General features: G+C 45.2%; 1 protein-coding gene across 11 annotated transcripts in view; it reads right to left on the bottom strand.

The window, feature by feature from the left end:
• LOC140731963 (transcriptional enhancer factor TEF-5-like) overlaps window positions 1-19398 on the bottom strand; it is a 295063-nt gene that overhangs the window by 177756 nt on the left and 97909 nt on the right. For all 11 annotated transcript variants that reach the window (XM_073053977.1, XM_073053985.1, XM_073053984.1 and 8 more), the window contains one exon: window positions 11711-11963. In XM_073053977.1, the coding sequence (XP_072910078.1) occupies window positions 11711-11717 (7 nt within the window). In that variant the 5' untranslated portion in view covers window positions 11718-11963. The remainder of the gene's footprint in view (window positions 1-11710; window positions 11964-19398) is intronic.

The following is a 19398-nucleotide window of genomic DNA, read 5'->3' as shown; positions in this document are numbered from 1 at the left end:
CCACTCTGGCCTCTTACCTCTCCTCCTCACCTGCCTATTACCACCCCCGGTGCCCTTCCTACTTCCTTTTCCGTTATAGTCCACTCTCCTCACTTATCAGACTCCTTCCTCTCCAGGCCTTTATCTTTCCCATCCTGTGACTTCACCTATCACCTTCTAGCTATCCTCTTTCCCCCTCCCTGCAGCTTTTTATTTTGGCATCTATCCCCCCCCCCCTTTCCAGTCCTGAAGAAGGGTCTCGGCCTTAAACGTCGACTGTTTATTCATCTCCATAGATGCTGCCTGACCTGCTGAGTTCCTCCAGCATTTTGCATGTGTTGCTTTGAACAGCTAATTCTTTCCTCTCTCCGTGGATGCTTCCTGGCCTGCTGAGTATTTCCAAATTTCTCCGATTTTCCTTTGGATGTCCAACACCTGCAGTTTTACTTTGTTTGGAGAGCTTCGAACGCCAGCTTCAGAGAACAGTGTCACCAGCTTTCCTCGTGTAATCGTGCCGTGAAACCACTTCCGGGCACGTTTCCCTGTAACATGTTTTTAGAATCATTTTGGCCTTCGAAGCGAGCGCTTACAGATAAGACCCGGCACAAGTGACACTCATCCAGTGCCAGGGAATTATTACAACTGCATGAATATGGTAATGAATAGTAGGGAGTGGACAAGTCCCCTTTGAAAGTCAAAGGCATCTGCATAGCTGCAGATCAATACTGCAGGAGACTCAGAGATCCTTCCAGATCTAGAGCCAGGCTCTCCTTGGAGGAGATCTCGATCTGAGAGGGTAGTTGGTACCTTGTTTTCACATTGCACCAGAGTCGAGATTTTGTGCTCTTACCCTTAACTCTTACCCTCAAGAGACAAGTGCCAAGTCAAAGCTAACACTGAGATCCATTTGCCATCATGGTCACAAGACCACACCAAGGGTGGGGAGTTCCGTGACAGAGCAGGGGAGAGCTGCGGCCTCAGCATCCCAGCGGCCCGGTTTCTCCGCAGCTGTTGAATTTACGTGTTGTCCGTGCAACTCCGCAGTGCTCCCGCTTCCTCCCATTTCCCAGAGACACAGAAGAGTCGGGAGGTTAACAGCTTGGTATAAATTGGACTGGGGTGGAGGCGAGATGAAGGTGGGATTTGTGTAGATGGGTGTTAATCGCTGGGCTGTAGGACCCAGCCTACCCTGGGAAAGCAGTTTCCAATTCCGGGGTTGAGCATTTCCCAGGCTGACCCTGCCGAGGAGTCGGGCTGAATACACTTTCAGGGTCTGGAGCCCTGCGAGGAAGAACAGGCAGCTTACTTCCTTGTCCTGTGAGTCAATCCCAAATTCCCCTCTCATCCTGCATCCTGGAAATGACCGACAGTGTGTGAAGGCAACTCAAAGATCGACACAAAAGGCAAGACTTTTCTTTTTGCTTTTACCATTACAAATCCCAGCCATAAGTGGAACAAAGAGGCCCAGACTGACTGAGACACACCCAGAGACTTGTGTAAAGTTATTATTTAACCATGAATGTGCCCACCAGTTCACTGTGCGTATTTGCAGTGACTTGCAGTCCACACTTCTGTCCCTCAGCACATAAACACTAACAAACTGCACAATATTCTGACTGGGCTTCAAGAGAGGGAAAGAATCACACTAACAAAGTCAATAACAAGTTGAAATCTGTATTTTACACTTACACTATAAAATCTAATTCATAACAATAAGTCAGCATTTACCTAATAACTACATGGCTACTCTACGGGTTCTGTCTAGCTGTGATAAACAAATTAACCTGTGAAGTCCATATATGCAGAGATTTAGAGGTCTTTATGCCAGAAGGGAAATACCTATTTACTAATTGATTGAGATACAGCTTTGAGCTGCCCTGCCCAGCCTAATTATGGGAACATTTACAATGACCAATTAACCTGCAAACCAGTACATCTTTGCACTGTGGGAGGGGGGGGGAGAAAGTACAACCTCCTTACAGGCAGCAATGGGATTTGAACCCAGGTCGCTGGTACTGTAAAGCGTTGTGCTAACCACTACGCTACCACGTCACCCCACAGGTGTTAATCTGTGGTATCGCCATCCAGGTAGGTCATATTCACCAAAGAGGAGCCATAATTTGACAGCGGCAGCTTTTATTTAAAAGGACAGTGAACACAGTGTGTAAAAATTTCCAGTCTCCTGTAAGGGTCTTTTCAGAAGGTAACGATGGGACTGAGAAGACCTCCCTTCTTTTGAAAGTCATGACTCTACCCGCATCAACAACAAAAAATAGACAAAAGGAGAACGACTCTCCTTTCTTGAAATCCCTGGGCCTTGGCTTCAGTTGCTCTCCAGGGGAAGCAGAGCCCAGAGAGACACTTGAAACAAAACAGATGCCCGTGCCGGTCACGGTGGCTTCCACTACTAAATATAGAGCTGGAACCTATGACAGCAGGAAGGTATGACAGGTAGGGGGATAAGGGACACGGGGAAGAGGTTCAGAAAGGGGGAGGTTCTACACCCAGCGCGTGGGGAGTACCTGGAACGCACTCTCCGAGGGAGAGACGGAAGCAGAATTGCTTGCAGCACTTTATCCGAGTCTCTGAATTGCTGTGGAATAGAAAGCTTTCACTCAAGTGCCGGGAGATGGTATTAGTGCAGACGGGTACCCACCAGTGGGTATGCATGCAATGGGCCGAGTGGCCCGCGTCCGTGCTGCTTGATTCTGTATTAACATACACCAGAGTGAGATGCATGCGGCGAGCACTTCACACTCCACACTCACTGCTCTTAGTGGAACAACACTGACCACAGAGTGTGTATTCAACACCAGTGACAGTGGATGCACAACACCGTATGGCATAGGAACAGAATTCGGCCATTCAGCCCATTTTATCATGGCTGATTTGTTGTTCCTCTGCCTTCTCCTTTGATGCCCAGATTATTCAAGAACCTACCAACCTCTGCTTTGACCCAATGAATTGACCTCCACAGCTATCTGTAGTAATGAATTCCACAGATTCACCACCTTTTGACTAAAATAATTTCTTTCCTCATCTGTGTTCTAAATGGGGGGGGGGGGGGGGGGTTACTGTCAAATGCAAAGCAGATCAACCCTGGGCCTGGGTCAAGCAAACCCAGTGTCACTCTCACCAGAAGCATTCACTGGAGAAGAACGAGCCCATCCCATGGATTTAAGGAGCAACTTATTTTTTAATATATAAAATCTCCAAGAGTGGGACCTAAGAAGAGGAGTTTCAGAGATTTTCAGAAGAGTTCAGGCATTCAGAGATCATATCCACCTTGGGGCATAAAATCTCCCAATTAAACATTGCAACAAACTTTTCACATTTCTGATGATCGCATCTCAGCTGCTAACAGTCAGACTCTCTTTCCAGCCTGTATTCCAGCCACGTGCCACATGTCTTAGCATTCTGACTATTTATAGCATGCCAGTTATGAACTGGAGAGTCACAAGCATGCATCATCTCCCCTGATGCAGTGCTCCAGCTACCCATAGTGCAGTGTTATTCGTGCGAGGCTCAATCTGTCCCGAGACCATGTGTAACAATCTCTGCAATTGTGCTCCAGGTGCCGCACAACACAGCGACTGGGACTGGGACAGGGACAGAAATCCCTGGGAATTTCCTCTAACGGCCCAGCAAGTTTATCCTTTAAAAAGCCAGATGAGTCACAGCTGTTTGGAGGCTGGGAATGGGCAGATGCCCTACCATTGATCTTGTGTTTTGCTTTAGTGAAAGACAAAATAAGGCAAAGGTGTGTGAAACTACAGACAGACACCAAGGTACAATAATCATAACCATATAACAATTACAGCATGGAAACAGGCCATCTCGGCCCTTCTAGTCCATGCCAAATAAGTTCTACTCGATCAACAAAACGGCAGAGCTCGGGAATCCTGCAACATGAGCAAGTTTTATCGAAAACACAACTGGGAAGTCGGTGCGTGGTGGGTACCAACCAGGAAGCAACCCTCAGTGTGTTAAACACGGAGGATAGGCAGTGATGCAAACACAGTGCAACACACAGCGAGGGCCGTTTCAGACTTCTTTTAAAATCTCAGAAACTCAGGAAGTACAAACTCTGCCTGCAAACAGTGTGGGCCTCAAAGTCCAAAGTAAAATTATTAACCAAATTAACATATGTCACCACATACAGCCCAGAGATTCATTTCCTTGTGGGCATACACAATAAATCCAATAACCGTAATAGAACCAATGAAAGACTGAACCAGCAGGGAGGACAACAAAATGCAAATACAAAGAGAAAGAAGAACAGTAATAATAATAAATGAGTAATGAATGACTATCACAATAAACACAATGAGAGCTCTCCACAGCCCCCTGTGTTAAATCCAACCAGGCAATGGAACAGTGAGGGCTCCACCTGCTTTCTGGGCGGGTTCCTGAACCCAAGTTGCCTGTGTCGGACTGTGCGATGCCTTCCTTCCTCCTTACATACCCCACTGCCCCACGGAGGTTCCAGCAGCTCACCTGCGGATTGGGTGGTGCTACAGCAACAACCTCTCGCTCAATATCCGCAAGACCGAGGGCCTGATTATCGACGTCGGCAGGAGGAAACGGGAGGTCCACCAGCCAGTCCTCGTTGGAGAAACAGAGTGGGAGAGGATCCTCGGTGTTTTCATTTCAGAGGACTTGTCCTGGGCCCAGCACGCAAGTGTAATCACGAAGAAAGCACAAAAGTTCAAAGTACATTTATTATCAAAGTATGTACGCCTTGTACAACCTTGAGTTTTGCTCCTAACAGGCAGCCATGAAACAAAGTCACCCAAAGAAAAAGACTGTCTAACACTCAACGTGCAGAGAATAAAAACCACATCGTGCCCATGAAGAAATATAAAAAATAAAAGCTGATAAAAAGACCGTCAAGCACCCAATGTACAATGGAAAAAAAAATATCATGCAGACAGTAGCCACAAGCAAATAGTGTTTCTGAACGGAAGTCTGCAAAGAGAGCCTGTAGTTCAGCACAGAGCTGAGTAAACGTCGTGGAGCAGCGATCTGAGCCGGCCCCTACCTCGCTCGGACCCTGGCACGATGACCTATTGAGTCTGGCCCCACACTTAGCTCCCTGTCCGAACAACGGGCTCTGCCGCCTCGAGCTGCAATCTGATTTGTCGCCTCGATTCCGCCTGTAGATCACTGCCCGAACAGCGCGTCAGTCCCATCAATACCTTCCCCGCGGGGCCTGGACCTCGCAGCTTCGAATCGGTCTGTGCCTCACTCACGGCAGCACCTCTACTTCCTTAAAAGTTTGCAATGATTTGGGCACGCAATCAAAAACTTCGACATACTTCTATAGACGTGTAGTGAAGAGTATATTGACTGGCTACGTCACAGCTGGGTATGGAAACACCAATGCCCCCGAACAGAAAATCCTACAAATAGTATTAGATATGGCCCAGCCCATCACAGGACCATTGGGCACATCCACACCGAGGGAGCGCTGTCACAGGAAAGCAGCATCCATCATCAAAGACCCCCACCACCCAACAAGGTTCTCATCCCTCTGCCATCAGATGCCTTAGGACCCACACTACCAGGTTCAGGAACCTCAGTCATGAGACTCTTGAACCAAAGGGGACAACTTCACTCGCCCTATCACTGAACTCTTCCCATTTCTTAAGGACTCTTCACCTCATGTTCTTGATATTTATTTATTTATTATTATTATTACCTTTTTCTTTTGTATTTGTTCAGTTTGTCTTTTTCACACTGGTTGTTTGTCCCGTTGGATGCGGTCTTTCATCGATTCTACTGTATTTCTTGGATTTACTGAGTATGCCCGCGAGTAAACTTATCTCACGGTAGTAAATCGAGAAAAGACCACCGCTGTGCAGAAGTCATAGGCACGTTCAGGATACAGTTCGGGTGCCCAAGACATTTGCACAGTACTGTATTTGTCAACGTGGAACGGACAGCAGGTTTTTAAATCTGGTGGGAGCAAAGGGCGTTGGGAACGGTGAGAGTGGAGCACCGCGGGAGGGGTGTGGGACAGGGAGCAGAGAAGGAGTGCCAGGGACAGGGGTGGTGCGGGTGCAGACACACCCAGCCCTGAGACATTACACAAGGGTGATTTGATTCCAAACAATTGGATTATTGATCATTACAGAATGTCCCTCTGGTGCTTCCTGCTCCCTTCCTCCCTTTTCCCAACCATGATTCCCCTCTCCCTGTCTCCTTCCCACTCTCAGTCCACAATAGAGACCTATATCAGAATCGGGTTAATCATCACTCATGTCATGAAAATTTGTTATTTTTTCCACAGCAGTACATGCAAAACATAAAATTACTACAATACTGTGCAAGTGTCAGGCACCCTAGCTATATATATGAGGTAAGACTTTTGTATAGTACTCTATGTTTTGTTTGTGTCACTGGGAGTGGCCTCCCCAGGGCGCAAGCCAGGGCAGAGTTGATAGGGAGATCCGTCTGTTGACCATGCAGTGGGACCCCCTCTCCATGCTGATGACAGGTCCAAAGGAACGACGAAAGTCGATACAGTTTGGTGCCAGCAGCATCGCAGGAGTTGCCGTCGGTGCTGGGTACAGCAGTCAGCCGCCTTCGGGACTCCGACTCCGACTCCGGATTTTTCCCTTGGGGTTTACTCCCAAAGCCTTTCCTGTGAGCGGGTACAGCCTCAAGGCAATGGAGATTTGAAATCGGAGTTTCCCTCTCCTATTACTACATGTATTTTCACAATAAACTTACTGTGAACTTTCCGTTATTACCCTACAACCATCAGGCTCTTGAACCAGCATGAGGAACTTCACCCACCTCAGTGCCAAACAGATCCCACAGCCTATCGACTCTACAACTCATATTCACAGTATTATTTGTTAAACTTCTTTATTATTTGCATAAATGGTCTTCTTTTGCACATTATTATGCATATTTTCCGTTTGCATTATTTATTTTGTTTTTATTGTAACTCGAGTATTTTTTACGCCTTGCACCGTATTGCTGTCATAAAACAACAAATTTCCTGACATATGTCAGTGATAATAAAACCTGACTCTGTTTCAACACCTAGACAGGAAAGGCTTAGAGAGATGTGGTTTAACGTGGTCAGGTCGCACTAGCAGCGTCAGCATGGGCCAAACAGCCCATTTCCCTCACTCTATAATTGTTCTAATCAATTAAAAATAAATTGGATTGGTTGTCATGGAATGAGAGGATTTGTGCAAAAATGAAACTTGTTAATGTCTCGCTCACCCTTTATTTCAAATCTCCCACCAAGATCACACCTTGAAGATTTGATCAGCCCCACTGACTATCTTTCAAAATTTCTAGCCCCATTGAGCATTCTGAAATTAAATTGCTCCATACATTCTTGTGGCTTCAGGTACCAAGTTCCAGGATTTAAATTCTTCTATCTCTAAAAAATCTTTCCTTTATTCAGACACCCTTAGCATCATTAACCAATTTTAGCTCATTTGCTGAGATCCCCGCAGGCAACTCATGTCAGATTTCCTTTGACTATGTGCTGTGCAGTTTGTTGAGGTAGTTTGCTAACTGTGGAATGCTCTGTCCCAGAAGGCAGTGGAGGCCAAGTCTCTGGATGCATTCAACAGAGAGTCAGATAGAGCTCTTATAGATAGCGGGGTCAAGGGATATGGGGAGAGGGCAGGAACGGGGTACTGGTTGTGTATGATTAGCCATGATCACAGTGAATGGCAGTGCTGGCTAGCAGGGCCAAATGGCCTACTCCTGCACCTATTGTCTATTGTCTATATTGAATTGAGGGTGCAAGAGGAATACAAGGTTGGTTTTGCTATTTAGAGCAGGCCTTTGATAGTAAGGACAATCTGTAGAGAGAACCATGGGCAGTTTGGTAATCAAACCTGGGAGATACACTAATGCTTCTCTTCAACACTCTCAGCCACTCCCGCCCGCCCTGTAAACAATCATCTGCTCCTTGCTGATTCTCTCTATTGTCTTTCCTCCCACTGAAGTGTTTTGTCAACAGAGCAAACAGGTCCAACAAGAGGTGACCAAATCTCATTCCAGCTTTGAAAGAATTGCCCCACCCTGAGGAACCTCATGGGTGTTTATTACAGAAACGAGAAAACAAACTAGGCGCTCCTTGGCATTTTTCAACCAGGAAATAGGATTAAAAATTTCATGTCAACCCATCACCTACCGTGAAATTCAACTGTAACGTGGGAAAGACAGGAAACATTTGTTCATCCTCATTCTCCCCTGGCCCAACTTTGGGGTCTGTTGCACATTAGACTCCCCAACCCCATCCAGATAAAGGTTTCACATGAACATTAAACTCAGGTTTCAACTCTTTGGTGCTGTGGCTTTGCACAGTACTGATGCTGAATTATTTCATTAAGAATGGCCAGGGCACGCGGAGGTGGGGGGGGGGGGGAGGGGGGATCCTCTCAGTTACCTAGACCAACAAACAACAGGGAAAGAAACACAATTGCTTACAAGTTCCCTGCATTTTATAATCAACCCTTTAATTAGAAGGAGTGAAGAATCAACGTGTAAGAGTTATGACCTGAAGTTTAGGAACCTCTGTTTAGGTTCCTACAGATACAGCCCGGCCTGCCAAATAGTTTTCCAGCATCTGTAATTCACAAGACACAATATGGTTTTCTTTCTGCACTTCAAAAGGAAGTGTAACTCAAAAGAAACAAGCAGCAAGGTCAAGCACCTGAGTAAGGGAATCCTCAGCCACAATGACCGAACCAATCCTGTCAGTTACGGTCACAGTGGGGTGTCAGGATGGTGTAGTGCTTAGTGTGACACTATTCCTGTCACAGTCACTATCACAGTGGGGCACTAGGGTGGTGTAGTGCTTAGTGTAGTGTGTAGTGGTTTGCCATTGCCTTCTTCTGGGCAGAGCCTTTACAAGAAGGGTGACCCCCGTCATTATCAATAATCATCAGAGATTGTCTACCTGGCGTCAGTGGTCACACAACCAGGACTTGTGATCTGCACCGGCTGCTCTTAAGTCCTTGATTTTGTTGGGGGGGGGGGGGGGTACTTAACAAGTACTACACCTTGCCCAAGGGTGACGTGCAGGTGAGCAAAGAGAAGGAGCGCCTTACACCTCCTTCGGTAGAGACGCATCTCCACCCTGCCACCTTAGCGTTTGGGTTTGACAAGCTTGTCAAATCAGACAAATTTCTCCAATTTCCTGAACGGTCAATGCAAATTGGATGGTGTGAAACCACAAACAACTCACTTGGCAAATCATTTCCAATCTCAAGCTATGATGTTGCCCCAACAAGGTTAGATGATACATAGAGCAGCTGGTGAAAGAGTACCGTGCAAAGGGAAGTCATCTGAGGTAGAAATGTCAAACATGAGAGGGCACAGATTTCAGGAATAACAAACGTGACACTGGAGAAACAAAGCAGGTCAAGGAACATGTGTAGGGGGCAGAAAGGAATTGTCAAACATTTTGCATCAAAAACTTGCATTAGGATTACTTGCGCCTGTTTGCACACCCGGACACCTCCATAGTTGTGAAAAGACTGGAAAAGTTTAAAGTTGGCAAGTTTTTTTGGTAAGAGAAAGACTGTGAAATGCCTGAAATGTGCTGATAAGAAGGGAGATGGCTGAAGCAGGTATGACTTCAGTGTGTAAAAGGCACCAAGACAAACAAGTGAATGGGGAGGAATAACGGAGATGGGGAGCACGAGCAGGCAGAAGGGGTTAGTGCAGATCGGCATCATGTTTGGCACAGACAATGAGCTGTTCCTGTGCCATGTTTTATCTCAAACAAATAAGCCTTGTAAACACACGCAACCAATCCAGCCGCGCAAAGGGGCATTCAGAGCAAGACTGTGGCTTGGGTTCTGACCACCGCTGAAGAAGGGAGAAATTCAAGTCCACAAAAAGATGCCGCAGTATGCTCGGGATGGCTCGTCATGTCAGATACTTAGGAGCACTTGAAGACCACCACAGACAAAACCATGCAGCCTCGAGCCAAGCACACCTCACAGTGATCTTACCCACTAATTAGTGGCTAACTGCATGCCTTTATGCAATGATTACAAAAGTACTGAAGAGCTTTAACAATAAGTGGAATGAATCATCACTGTCAAAATATCTTGCAAGGCTTGACTGCTTATCATTCTCATGCTGTTCTTCCAGAGATCAGGAACATAACCAGACTTTCAAGCCCTTAAAACAAAAGACTAAATGGTCAATTAATAAAAGGAGCCCAGTGATTTCTCTTCTCCTTATGCTCAGTGATCCTCTTTAGAAGCTAGATTTTAAGACCAATTTGTCACTAAAGCGGGCCTGACCAGGGATATCATTCAACCAATGTCTGACGGGTTGTGGTGGCAATTCAAATAATATCACAAAAGTTTGATTTTTCAGGTGCACAAGTTTCCTGAATGAAATCCACATGATTTATTAAGGAGCCTGGCATGCAGCCTCAGACAGGGGCAGCTCTAGGTTTAAGTGGTTCCTGTACATTGCTCACATTTCAGAATAGAAAAGGGATGAAAACACAATGGAAATAAACAATCCCTCCAGTATCAGAAGAACAACCTTACACCAGCTCAATCACATCTAACCCTCATGGCTCAGATTTCACACAAACCAGCCACGAAGTCTCACGTCGGTAACAGCACAAACTGAAGGAAGTCCCAAAGCATTTCAGGTATTCTGGACAACTTCCAAACCGTGCATAAACTCTTCTCGGGTTTTCAGCCGGGTCCAGGTGTCGATTTTAACCCACATTTCTATGACAAAGTCCGTCATCTTCGGCATCATCCCTGATGAAGATGGTGGAGTTTGTCATCGTAACTTCAGTTAAAATCAACACCTGGACCTGGCTGGAAGCTGGAAAAGAGTTTATGCGTTATATACGCCCTGAAACCACTAGTTGCTTTTCCGTTTCCAAACCAATCTGACTGAACTTATGCCAAACTTCACATGGGCATAAAGAAGGCCAGTTCCACTCACTGACGAGATCTCATTGCTAGGGTGCTCTCACCCAAAACAAAGGTGCTGAAATGTACAGCCATTTAAATTTGCCAATCCAGGGTCAAGCCATTTGATGGACATTGTTGTAACTTGTGCAGCCTTCACCTCATTGTTTGAAGATACAGCAGTGTGAAGACTAGCTGCCGTTGTTTCATCAGTTAAGGGGAAAGACACAGGATCCATTGCCACTTGATGCAGGAAGAGGGGGCAAGTCATAGACCTGGGCCAACATGGTCCTCCAAATGTCCAGGAGCCTACAGCCTTGGCAAAGCGGGCTGGGGGTTTACTCTGGCATTTGCAGCCCTGCTCCCGCCTGAATGGGTGTAGAGGGGGAGAACCTGGCGTCCATCAACGGCCAGCTGACTGCCACCCCTCAGAATGCCGGCTCCAACTGAAACCCAGCCGGGCCCTCCGCTGCTCCAAATGCAGCCCCCTCCCCGAGCTTCTACCACCTCTGCAACCTCAGCGCAGAGGAAAGGACTTTGATGCTGGAGAGGGACACTTGTAGAAATTGTAGCTTGTAGAAATCCAGCATCTACTCCAAACCCCTTTGAGCACCAGAAATTTTCATTAAATATTGGAAACTCCGAAACAAACCCCAAAAGAAGCAGAGGGCTTTTAGTGAGCCCTCCATGGACTGGAGCTAGTTTGGAGACAAGGACGATAATTCAGAGTTAGCTTCTCTGTATAAAGGGTGGTACACAAAGGAACACAACAATGGCTAACCCAGAGTTGTCACACAGACACCCACCGTACATCTTGCCCTCGTCAGACAGGATAATCTTCCGTCGACCACACGGTGGATAGATGGCCAGGGCCTCTTGGAAGCTCTGCTCAATGTCAGGACTCCATACTCCCTCAGCGTCATTATCCAATGATTTTTCCAAAGCCTCTGCCCCGTCCTCCCTCCCGTCTCCGGGGCTCCCGTTCCCGTTCCAGTCGTTGGACGCAATTGTGGCAGCTGGCGGGGCTCTGAGGAGAGCCGTTAGTTACTGAAGTGAAACCTGCGGAGACAACGAGGACACAAGGTTAGTGCACGTGCCAGGAAGGTGCCCGTGGCGGGCGGCACCACAGTTGATCCAGAAACGATCACAGAGAGCAAACAGCCCAGGAACAGGGCCTTTGGTCAATGATGTCTGTGCCAAAAATTAAAATAATTCTTCCTGCACAAGAGCCATATCCCTCCATTCCCTAACATGTACACATCTCTAACAAACAGCCTCTCAATCTCCACTATCATATCTAGTGCCAACACCAGCTCTGGCAGCCTATTCCAGAATTGCTGTGTGGTGATTTTGGACATGTTTATCAACAAGGAAATTAGAGGTGCCTGTAACAAGCGTAATTAGGCAGTCATGGGGAGAGGGGAGGGCTGGATTTAATATGCAGGTAGTCTGTCCCAACCAAAGCAGCATAGTGCAGGGAGTGCAGTTCAAACGAGTCAGGTTCACTCGTGATCTCTGGTGCTGTCTGTGTGGAGTTTGCAGGATGCCCTTGTTTCCTCCCACATTCCCAAGCCTTGCTAGTTAATTGGCCGCTCTAAATTACCCTTGGTGGGAGGATCCGGGGAGTGTTAAGGCGTAGTGGTTACGGTTCTGAGTGTCGGAGTGTGGCGTTCAACTCCACAGCTGTCTGTAAGGAATTTGTACGCTCTCCCCGTAACCGCATGGGTTTATTCTGGGTGCTCCGGTTTCCTTCCACAGTCCAAAGATGCACATTAACTAGTCAATGTAAATTGTTCTGTGATTAGGTTAGGGTTAAACAGGTGGGTTGCTAGGCAGTGCTGCTCATTGGGCTGGAAGGGCAGTGTATCTCTAAATAAGGTTAAAAAAAAAATCAAAATAAACCTACGCGAGAACAGCTTGCTGGGAAATAAGTAAGGGATGAAATTGATAGGATTGCTTTAGAAATTGGCATGGGATTGACGGGCCGAATGGCTGTAAGTTAACATGAAAAGTACAACAGAATATAGAAGGTGACTTCCTGGAATGTAAAAGAGATGGATTTCTGGATCATTATGGAGAAGGTTGTAGTCAGACAGGACACTGACGCCAACAATCGTGTTAAAAAGGGACCCCTCGGAAAGAAAAACAATGTTAATATGGAATATTACACTAAGCTCAAAAGTGGTGCAGCTCAGTCTGAAACCAGAGTTTCACTCCAAACCACAGAAACAATCGAGACACGATCAGCATGCTGACTGCCGTAGACTGGGAATATAGTGAACAGAAATGGTTAATATATAAAGAAATATCATGCGATTTTCAGTAAGTATACATTCCTTTAAAGTGCCAAAAACAACAGGAAAAGCGATCCAATCGTGAATTGGACCTGAATGTTAATAACTTTAAGGAAAAGGCTTAAAAAGTTACCAGAAGGAGTGCAGAAGGTCTGGGAATTAAAGGACTTTTTAGAATTCAGTACAAGAGGACCAAGAAATTGATAAATGTAGGGAAAACAGACCAGTGAGAATAACTAGTGGGAAATATCAAAAGCAACCGTAACAGCTTCTGGGGGATGCAACAAAGTAAAGATTAATGAAGGTGAACGAGGGCCCTTTTAGACAGAGACAAGAGAATTTATAACATGGGATAAGGAAATGGCAGAGGAACTGAACAAGCACATGTGTGTTTTTTTTAGAAGATACAAAAAAATTCCTTCCAAAAATAGTGCAGAGTCAAGGGTCGAGCGCGAATGAGGAAATACAGCATTCAGGAAAGATCCCGCCGGAGGAGTTAATGATCTGGAAAACTGGCCCCAAGTTCTCTACCCCTTTGGAGCCACTCTGCATCCTCATTTGCTACTCCCACTCATATATTGCTACTCACAACTCACATTGATATTATCAACAAAGGGGTCCATCACATTGATCCCCTCAGCTGAATTATTGATGTAGTTTGAACAGCTGGGACCCAACCACAGAAGCCTGCCATAGTCCACTACTTCAATGGCCCATTTATTCCAAATCTACTTTTTTCCACCTGCTAATAAACTATTAAAGCACATTACCCCCGATACCATTTGCTTTAATTTTTTCCCCACTAACCTCTTGTAAGAAATATTATCAAAAGCCTTCTGCAAAATTAAATGTCCACTATCTCATCTCCTCTATGGCACACATTACTCTGACACTCGCAATTCTATCTGCTGTATACTTCCCTCCAACCTCCTCTATCTGCAAGAGGCACAAGGGACTGCAGATGCTGGAACCTGAAGCAAAAAGGAATGGACTGCGAGAGGGTCGGGAAGCACCCGCGGACGGAAATGAACAGCTGGTATTTTGGGTCCAGAATAAACTGGACTCACACATTCCATCATTGAACTTACCTCCAGCCGCCACCCTGCAACCCACAACCCACACACACAAAATGCTGGTGGAACACAGCAGGCCAGGCAGCATCTATAGGGAGAAGCACTGTCGACGATTTGGGCCGAAACCCTTCGTCAACCCTCAACCCAGTTCAGATTCAACCACTCACCTACACATTTGTGCAATTTAGTGGCCAATTAAGTAGAGGGCAAGAGGGTGTGACTATGACCATAAGACATCAGAGCAGAATTGGGCCATCTGACCCATTGAGTCTGCTCAGCCATTCAAATATGGCTGATCCTTTTTTCTATCTCCTCCTTAACTCCAGTTCCCGGCCTTCTCCCCGTAACCTTCGGTGCCATGTCCAATCAAGAACCTATCAATCTCTGCCTTAAATACACCCAATGAGCTGACCTCCATAGCTGCATGTGGCAACAAATTCCACAAATTTACCACCCTTTAGCTAAAGAAAATTCTCCACATCGCAGTTTTGAAAGGGCGCCCCTCTGTCCTGAGACTGTGCCCTCTTGCCCTAGACTCCCCCATCATGGGAAACATCCTTTCCCCATCTACTCTGTCTAGGCTTTTCAACATTTGAAAGGTTTCAATGAGAACCCTCCTCTTCCTTCTGAACTCCAGCGAGGACAGACCCAGAACTATCAAACATTCCTTCTATGAGTTTAAAAAAAAGAACAAATTGTGACCAGAACTCAGTGGATATAGCCAATGTTTCACATCGGGACCTTCAGCTGGTCTAAACCCAAAACATGTCCCTTCAGTTGCTGCCTGGCCTGTTGACTTTCTCAGCAGCCTATTTTTCGTTCCTGTATCGACTTGAAACATTCTCAAAAGACTTCAATGGATCAGTCAAACATGATTTCTCTTTCATCTGGAAATCTGAATTGAAAACATAAAATGCTGGAAACACTCCGCAGGTCAGGCAGTATTTGTGGAAAGAAAAACAGTTAATATTTCAGATCAAAGACCTTTCACCAGCACGGTTATGATAAGGGGTCCTGGGCCTAAAACAAAAAGGGACTAATCAGAAACAGGGAGGGAGAAATAAACTCTTTCAAATTGAAAAAGTCGTATCTCTCTGTTGATTTCTTTGCCTGACTTGCTAAAGTCTGGAAGTGATTTGCCTCAAATTGATTTGCAGTTAGGCATTTAACTGCCTTGCATAGTTACAAGGATCCCGGATCAGAAACTGGGTTGGCCCCTCAGAGATGCTACAAAACAGACACAAACAAAATGTTGCAAGCACTTGTAATGTTTTGTAACTCCAGAAACTAATCGAAAAAGAAAAGCATGGGGATAATGTGTCTACTTTGTTTTACTTTAGTGTCACATGCACATATGATGTGGTGGCGCAATGATAAAACCTGTAATCAATTATGCAAACAATAAACAATGCTTAATCAAATATATTTGCAATATTCCTCATTACTGAAATATTAAACACACACTTCTTTCTGCTTAGCTATAAATTTCAACTCAATATCGAATGTATCTCAATTTATATAAACTAGATACACGCATATATATATATATATATATACATACACACACACACACACACACACACACACAAGCACACAAAGCATACTATATAATACAGCAAATAGACATCCATAGCATAGGACATTTTAAATTGTCTCATTCAGACCTAAAGATTTAATCACTGTGAAGGTTTTCTTATTTTTGTGGGATAGCATCTCTCTTGACAAGGGGGATCACTCTACTTTGAAACAATCTCAGGTTCTGGCACCTCCTCCATGGTGGTTGTAGGAGTTGACTCTAGGACTGAAGGAAGTGGTTCTTACCTTTCTGGCCACCTTCCTTCTCAAATAATTGACTCTGCTCCCCTCAATTGATCAATGTGTCGTCTCCAGATAACATCAGACACAATTTCCACTGCACAGGAGTGGCCCAGTTCAGTCCTTAATCTTTCCAAATACCCACTTTTGATCATCTCTCTAGTCTTTGTCAGGACTGCTTATCCAGCGTGAAACACTGAACCTCCTTGTTTGAGGAGCCATTGATTTGTCTCAGCTGTTTATCCTGCATATTCTTTGTGAGATTGGGTTTGAGTGCAAGGGACAACCTAGGAACGGCATAGCTGGTGAGATGTTGCCTGTGGAGTGAGCTGGATCGCAATATGCAAGGAGGAAATTGGTGAGCTTCTGATTCAGTCTCAGTGTAGTGTGATCTGCTGACAGTGTGTTCTTTAGACTCTAAACAAACATTTCTGCCAAACCATTTGTAGCTGGGTGGTACAGTGCTGATGTAATATGTCTTATTCCATTCATTTTCAGGAACGACTGAAACTGTTCCACAACAAACTGCTGCGTGTCCCTGACAAAGTGTTCTGGAACACCAGTCCATCAACAGTGTGCGAGGCTGGAGTGGAGCTACTGGGGACACTTCTGGCCACACTGTAGATGCATCCACCACTACCGCAAAATTTATACCTGTGAACGGTCCGGCAAAATCCACATCAATCCTCTGCCAGGGCAATGCAGGCCACCCCCAGGGATGGGGAAACACTTGGCATCTTCTGAACTTGTTGGCATCCTGAGTAGTGTGAGGCAAGCTGCTGGATCTGCTGATCTATCACAGGCCACCAGACAAAGCTTCAGGCAACCTTTCATTTGACACTGCAGCAGTGAGAGAACGTGATGCCAAGGCTATTGGGTGGTCCCTTCCATCACTCATAACATGCCACGTGACTGTACCTATACCATAAGGCACGGCGTCCCAGGCAAGCTTCAGTGGATGATGTGGATCATAATGTGTGAGTACAGTGTCTGACATCACCACATCATTTACCTTTTGAAAAGCCACCTCACACTGCTGTGCAGTACCATTTCTTCTCAATCTATAGTACTACGTTCAACAGGTGAAGCACAGATTTGACACGAAACTGTTACAGTAATTGACAAATTCTAATAAAGGACCACAACTTGGAATTTTTTGCAGCAACTCTTGTATGTCAATAGTGTGACTACAGTAGGTGATGCTTAGCTTAAAGAATTCACACTTTTGTTGTATTGTGCTGTGAGCAATAATCTTCTGATTTAACTCTTTTCTTGAGATTTGGATGATGTTCCTTATCATCCTCACTGATGACAATGATGTCATCCAGGTAACACTGAGTCCCTGGGCAGCTTTGAGCACCTAGTCCTTAGCTTTCTGCCAGAGTGCGGGTACAGATGCTACTCCAAAAATAAGCCTATATCACAATAAAACCTTTCATCAGTGCTTACAGTGAGAAACACTCTGGACTCTTCTTCCATCTCCATCTGTAGGTAGGCCTCAGCAAAGTCCACTTTGCTGAAATGTCTCCCTCCAGAAAGGTTTGCAAAAATATCCTCTATCCTGTACAGAAGGAACTGATACATTTTCCATACCGGGTTGATGGCGACCTTAAAAACATCAAAAATCCTGACAGAGCCATTCTCCTTAGCTTCTGGAACCACTAGCATTGCCCGTGGGCTCCACTCAACCTTGTAAAGAATTCCTTCAGCCTCCATGCGACCTAGCTCACAGACACAGATCACGGTTGGTATAAGGAACGGATGGGCTTTGTAAAACACATTTTCATTTAACACCATTTTATCCTTGATATATTTGAGTTTTCCAATGCCATCCCTGAACACTGCCGTGGCATTGCTCAGCAGCTTTCTTAATGAACTTTCAGTTGGTGCTATCGCAGGGATGTGGCGTTCATATACTGGATGGATCTCCAGTCTTGTTGTAGTTGTCTCAGCCAATCACAACTCCTGCTTTTACCACATACAAGCCCAATGTGGCTTGTTGGTTGTTGTATTTCACTGTTAGGGATGTTATTTCCACAGGAATAATCTTTCCTCCAGTATAAGTTCTTAGTTGGATATTTATAGACTTCAGGTCAGTGTCTTTGAAATGCCATTCAAACTTATGTTGTGGAATGAGTGAAGTAGCTGAGCCAGCATCCAATTCAATGTTAATTAATTTGCCATTCACTGCTAGTACAGGCCATATTCCTTGTCTCCTGTTCCTTTTCACATTGTGAATCTCAAGGCTCCTCAGTCCTGTGTCACTCTCATTATTAACAGAGTTTTCAACAACAGCGTTCTGCCTCTAGAGGCACTGCTTGTTTTCCAAGCAGTTCATCTTGTACAAACATCACTCCCTGCTTGTAAGCTGTTCTTTTTGCATCATTTCCTGCATGGGTTAATTTGGATTTCAACTTAAGACATCTATGTCTGTCTACTCTATTTGCCATTGAAACCAGCAATATCTGTGAGTCTTCGGTTTGAAGGAAATATGTTTACTGTTTATTGCTTTAAACTATCATTGTGCTATGAGTTCACTCTCGTCCATGGCATAGTTATAGAATGCTGCAAGTGTGTAACGCTGTTGTTTAACGCTGATTGTGAGAATAATCGATATTAGTAAATTCTGCATTGAATCTAACATGTGTCTTACTTCACCTTCTGTAGTTTCACAAAGTTTCCTCATTAAAAACCCTGAAGAAAGCTTCTGGCTTGGGTGATTTTTGAGAAGGTGTTTAACTCCCTGCCTAGGTTTGTACACAACACACTGCGAGCGTAGAAGAAACAGCATGCAGATTAATGCTTTCTCTGGAACTGGAACTTAACTCTTTACCTTTTCTCTTCCCTGTGCAGTCCACTCATTTCTGTATGCCCAACATGTTCTATGTAAGCATCCTCCTGGGTTGCACCTTCTGCAAGTTTCACCTGAAGCCTTCATTGCTCGGGTTCATGTGAGCCCCTGCCACAACAGTGACCCAACTTGCTTGGCCTGCAAGCTGTCTGTTTAGGGGTTGCAATTTTATTCATGGTCACTTTCTTCCTGACTGCAACTCGACTGCACCTCTGGCTGCAAATTCCATTGATACAGTGATTCTTTCTCTTTTAACTGAGAGTTTTGTTTCGGTTAGGAGCCTTTTGTTTAAAGCTTATTGTAAGATCGCGCAAACTAAACGATGTCTCAGTACATCATCAAGGCCATCACTGAACTGACAATGCTCAATCTCATTAATACAGCTGCATAAGCTGAAATAGACTCCACTTCCTTATGATTCCTCTTTTGAAACCTAAATGTTCTGCAATCAATAATAATGG

This window comes from Hemitrygon akajei, chromosome 8 (assembly GCF_048418815.1).
Source record: "Hemitrygon akajei chromosome 8, sHemAka1.3, whole genome shotgun sequence".
NCBI classification, from domain to species: domain Eukaryota; kingdom Metazoa; phylum Chordata; class Chondrichthyes; order Myliobatiformes; family Dasyatidae; genus Hemitrygon; species Hemitrygon akajei.
This window is presented reverse-complemented; position numbering and strand designations above follow the sequence as displayed.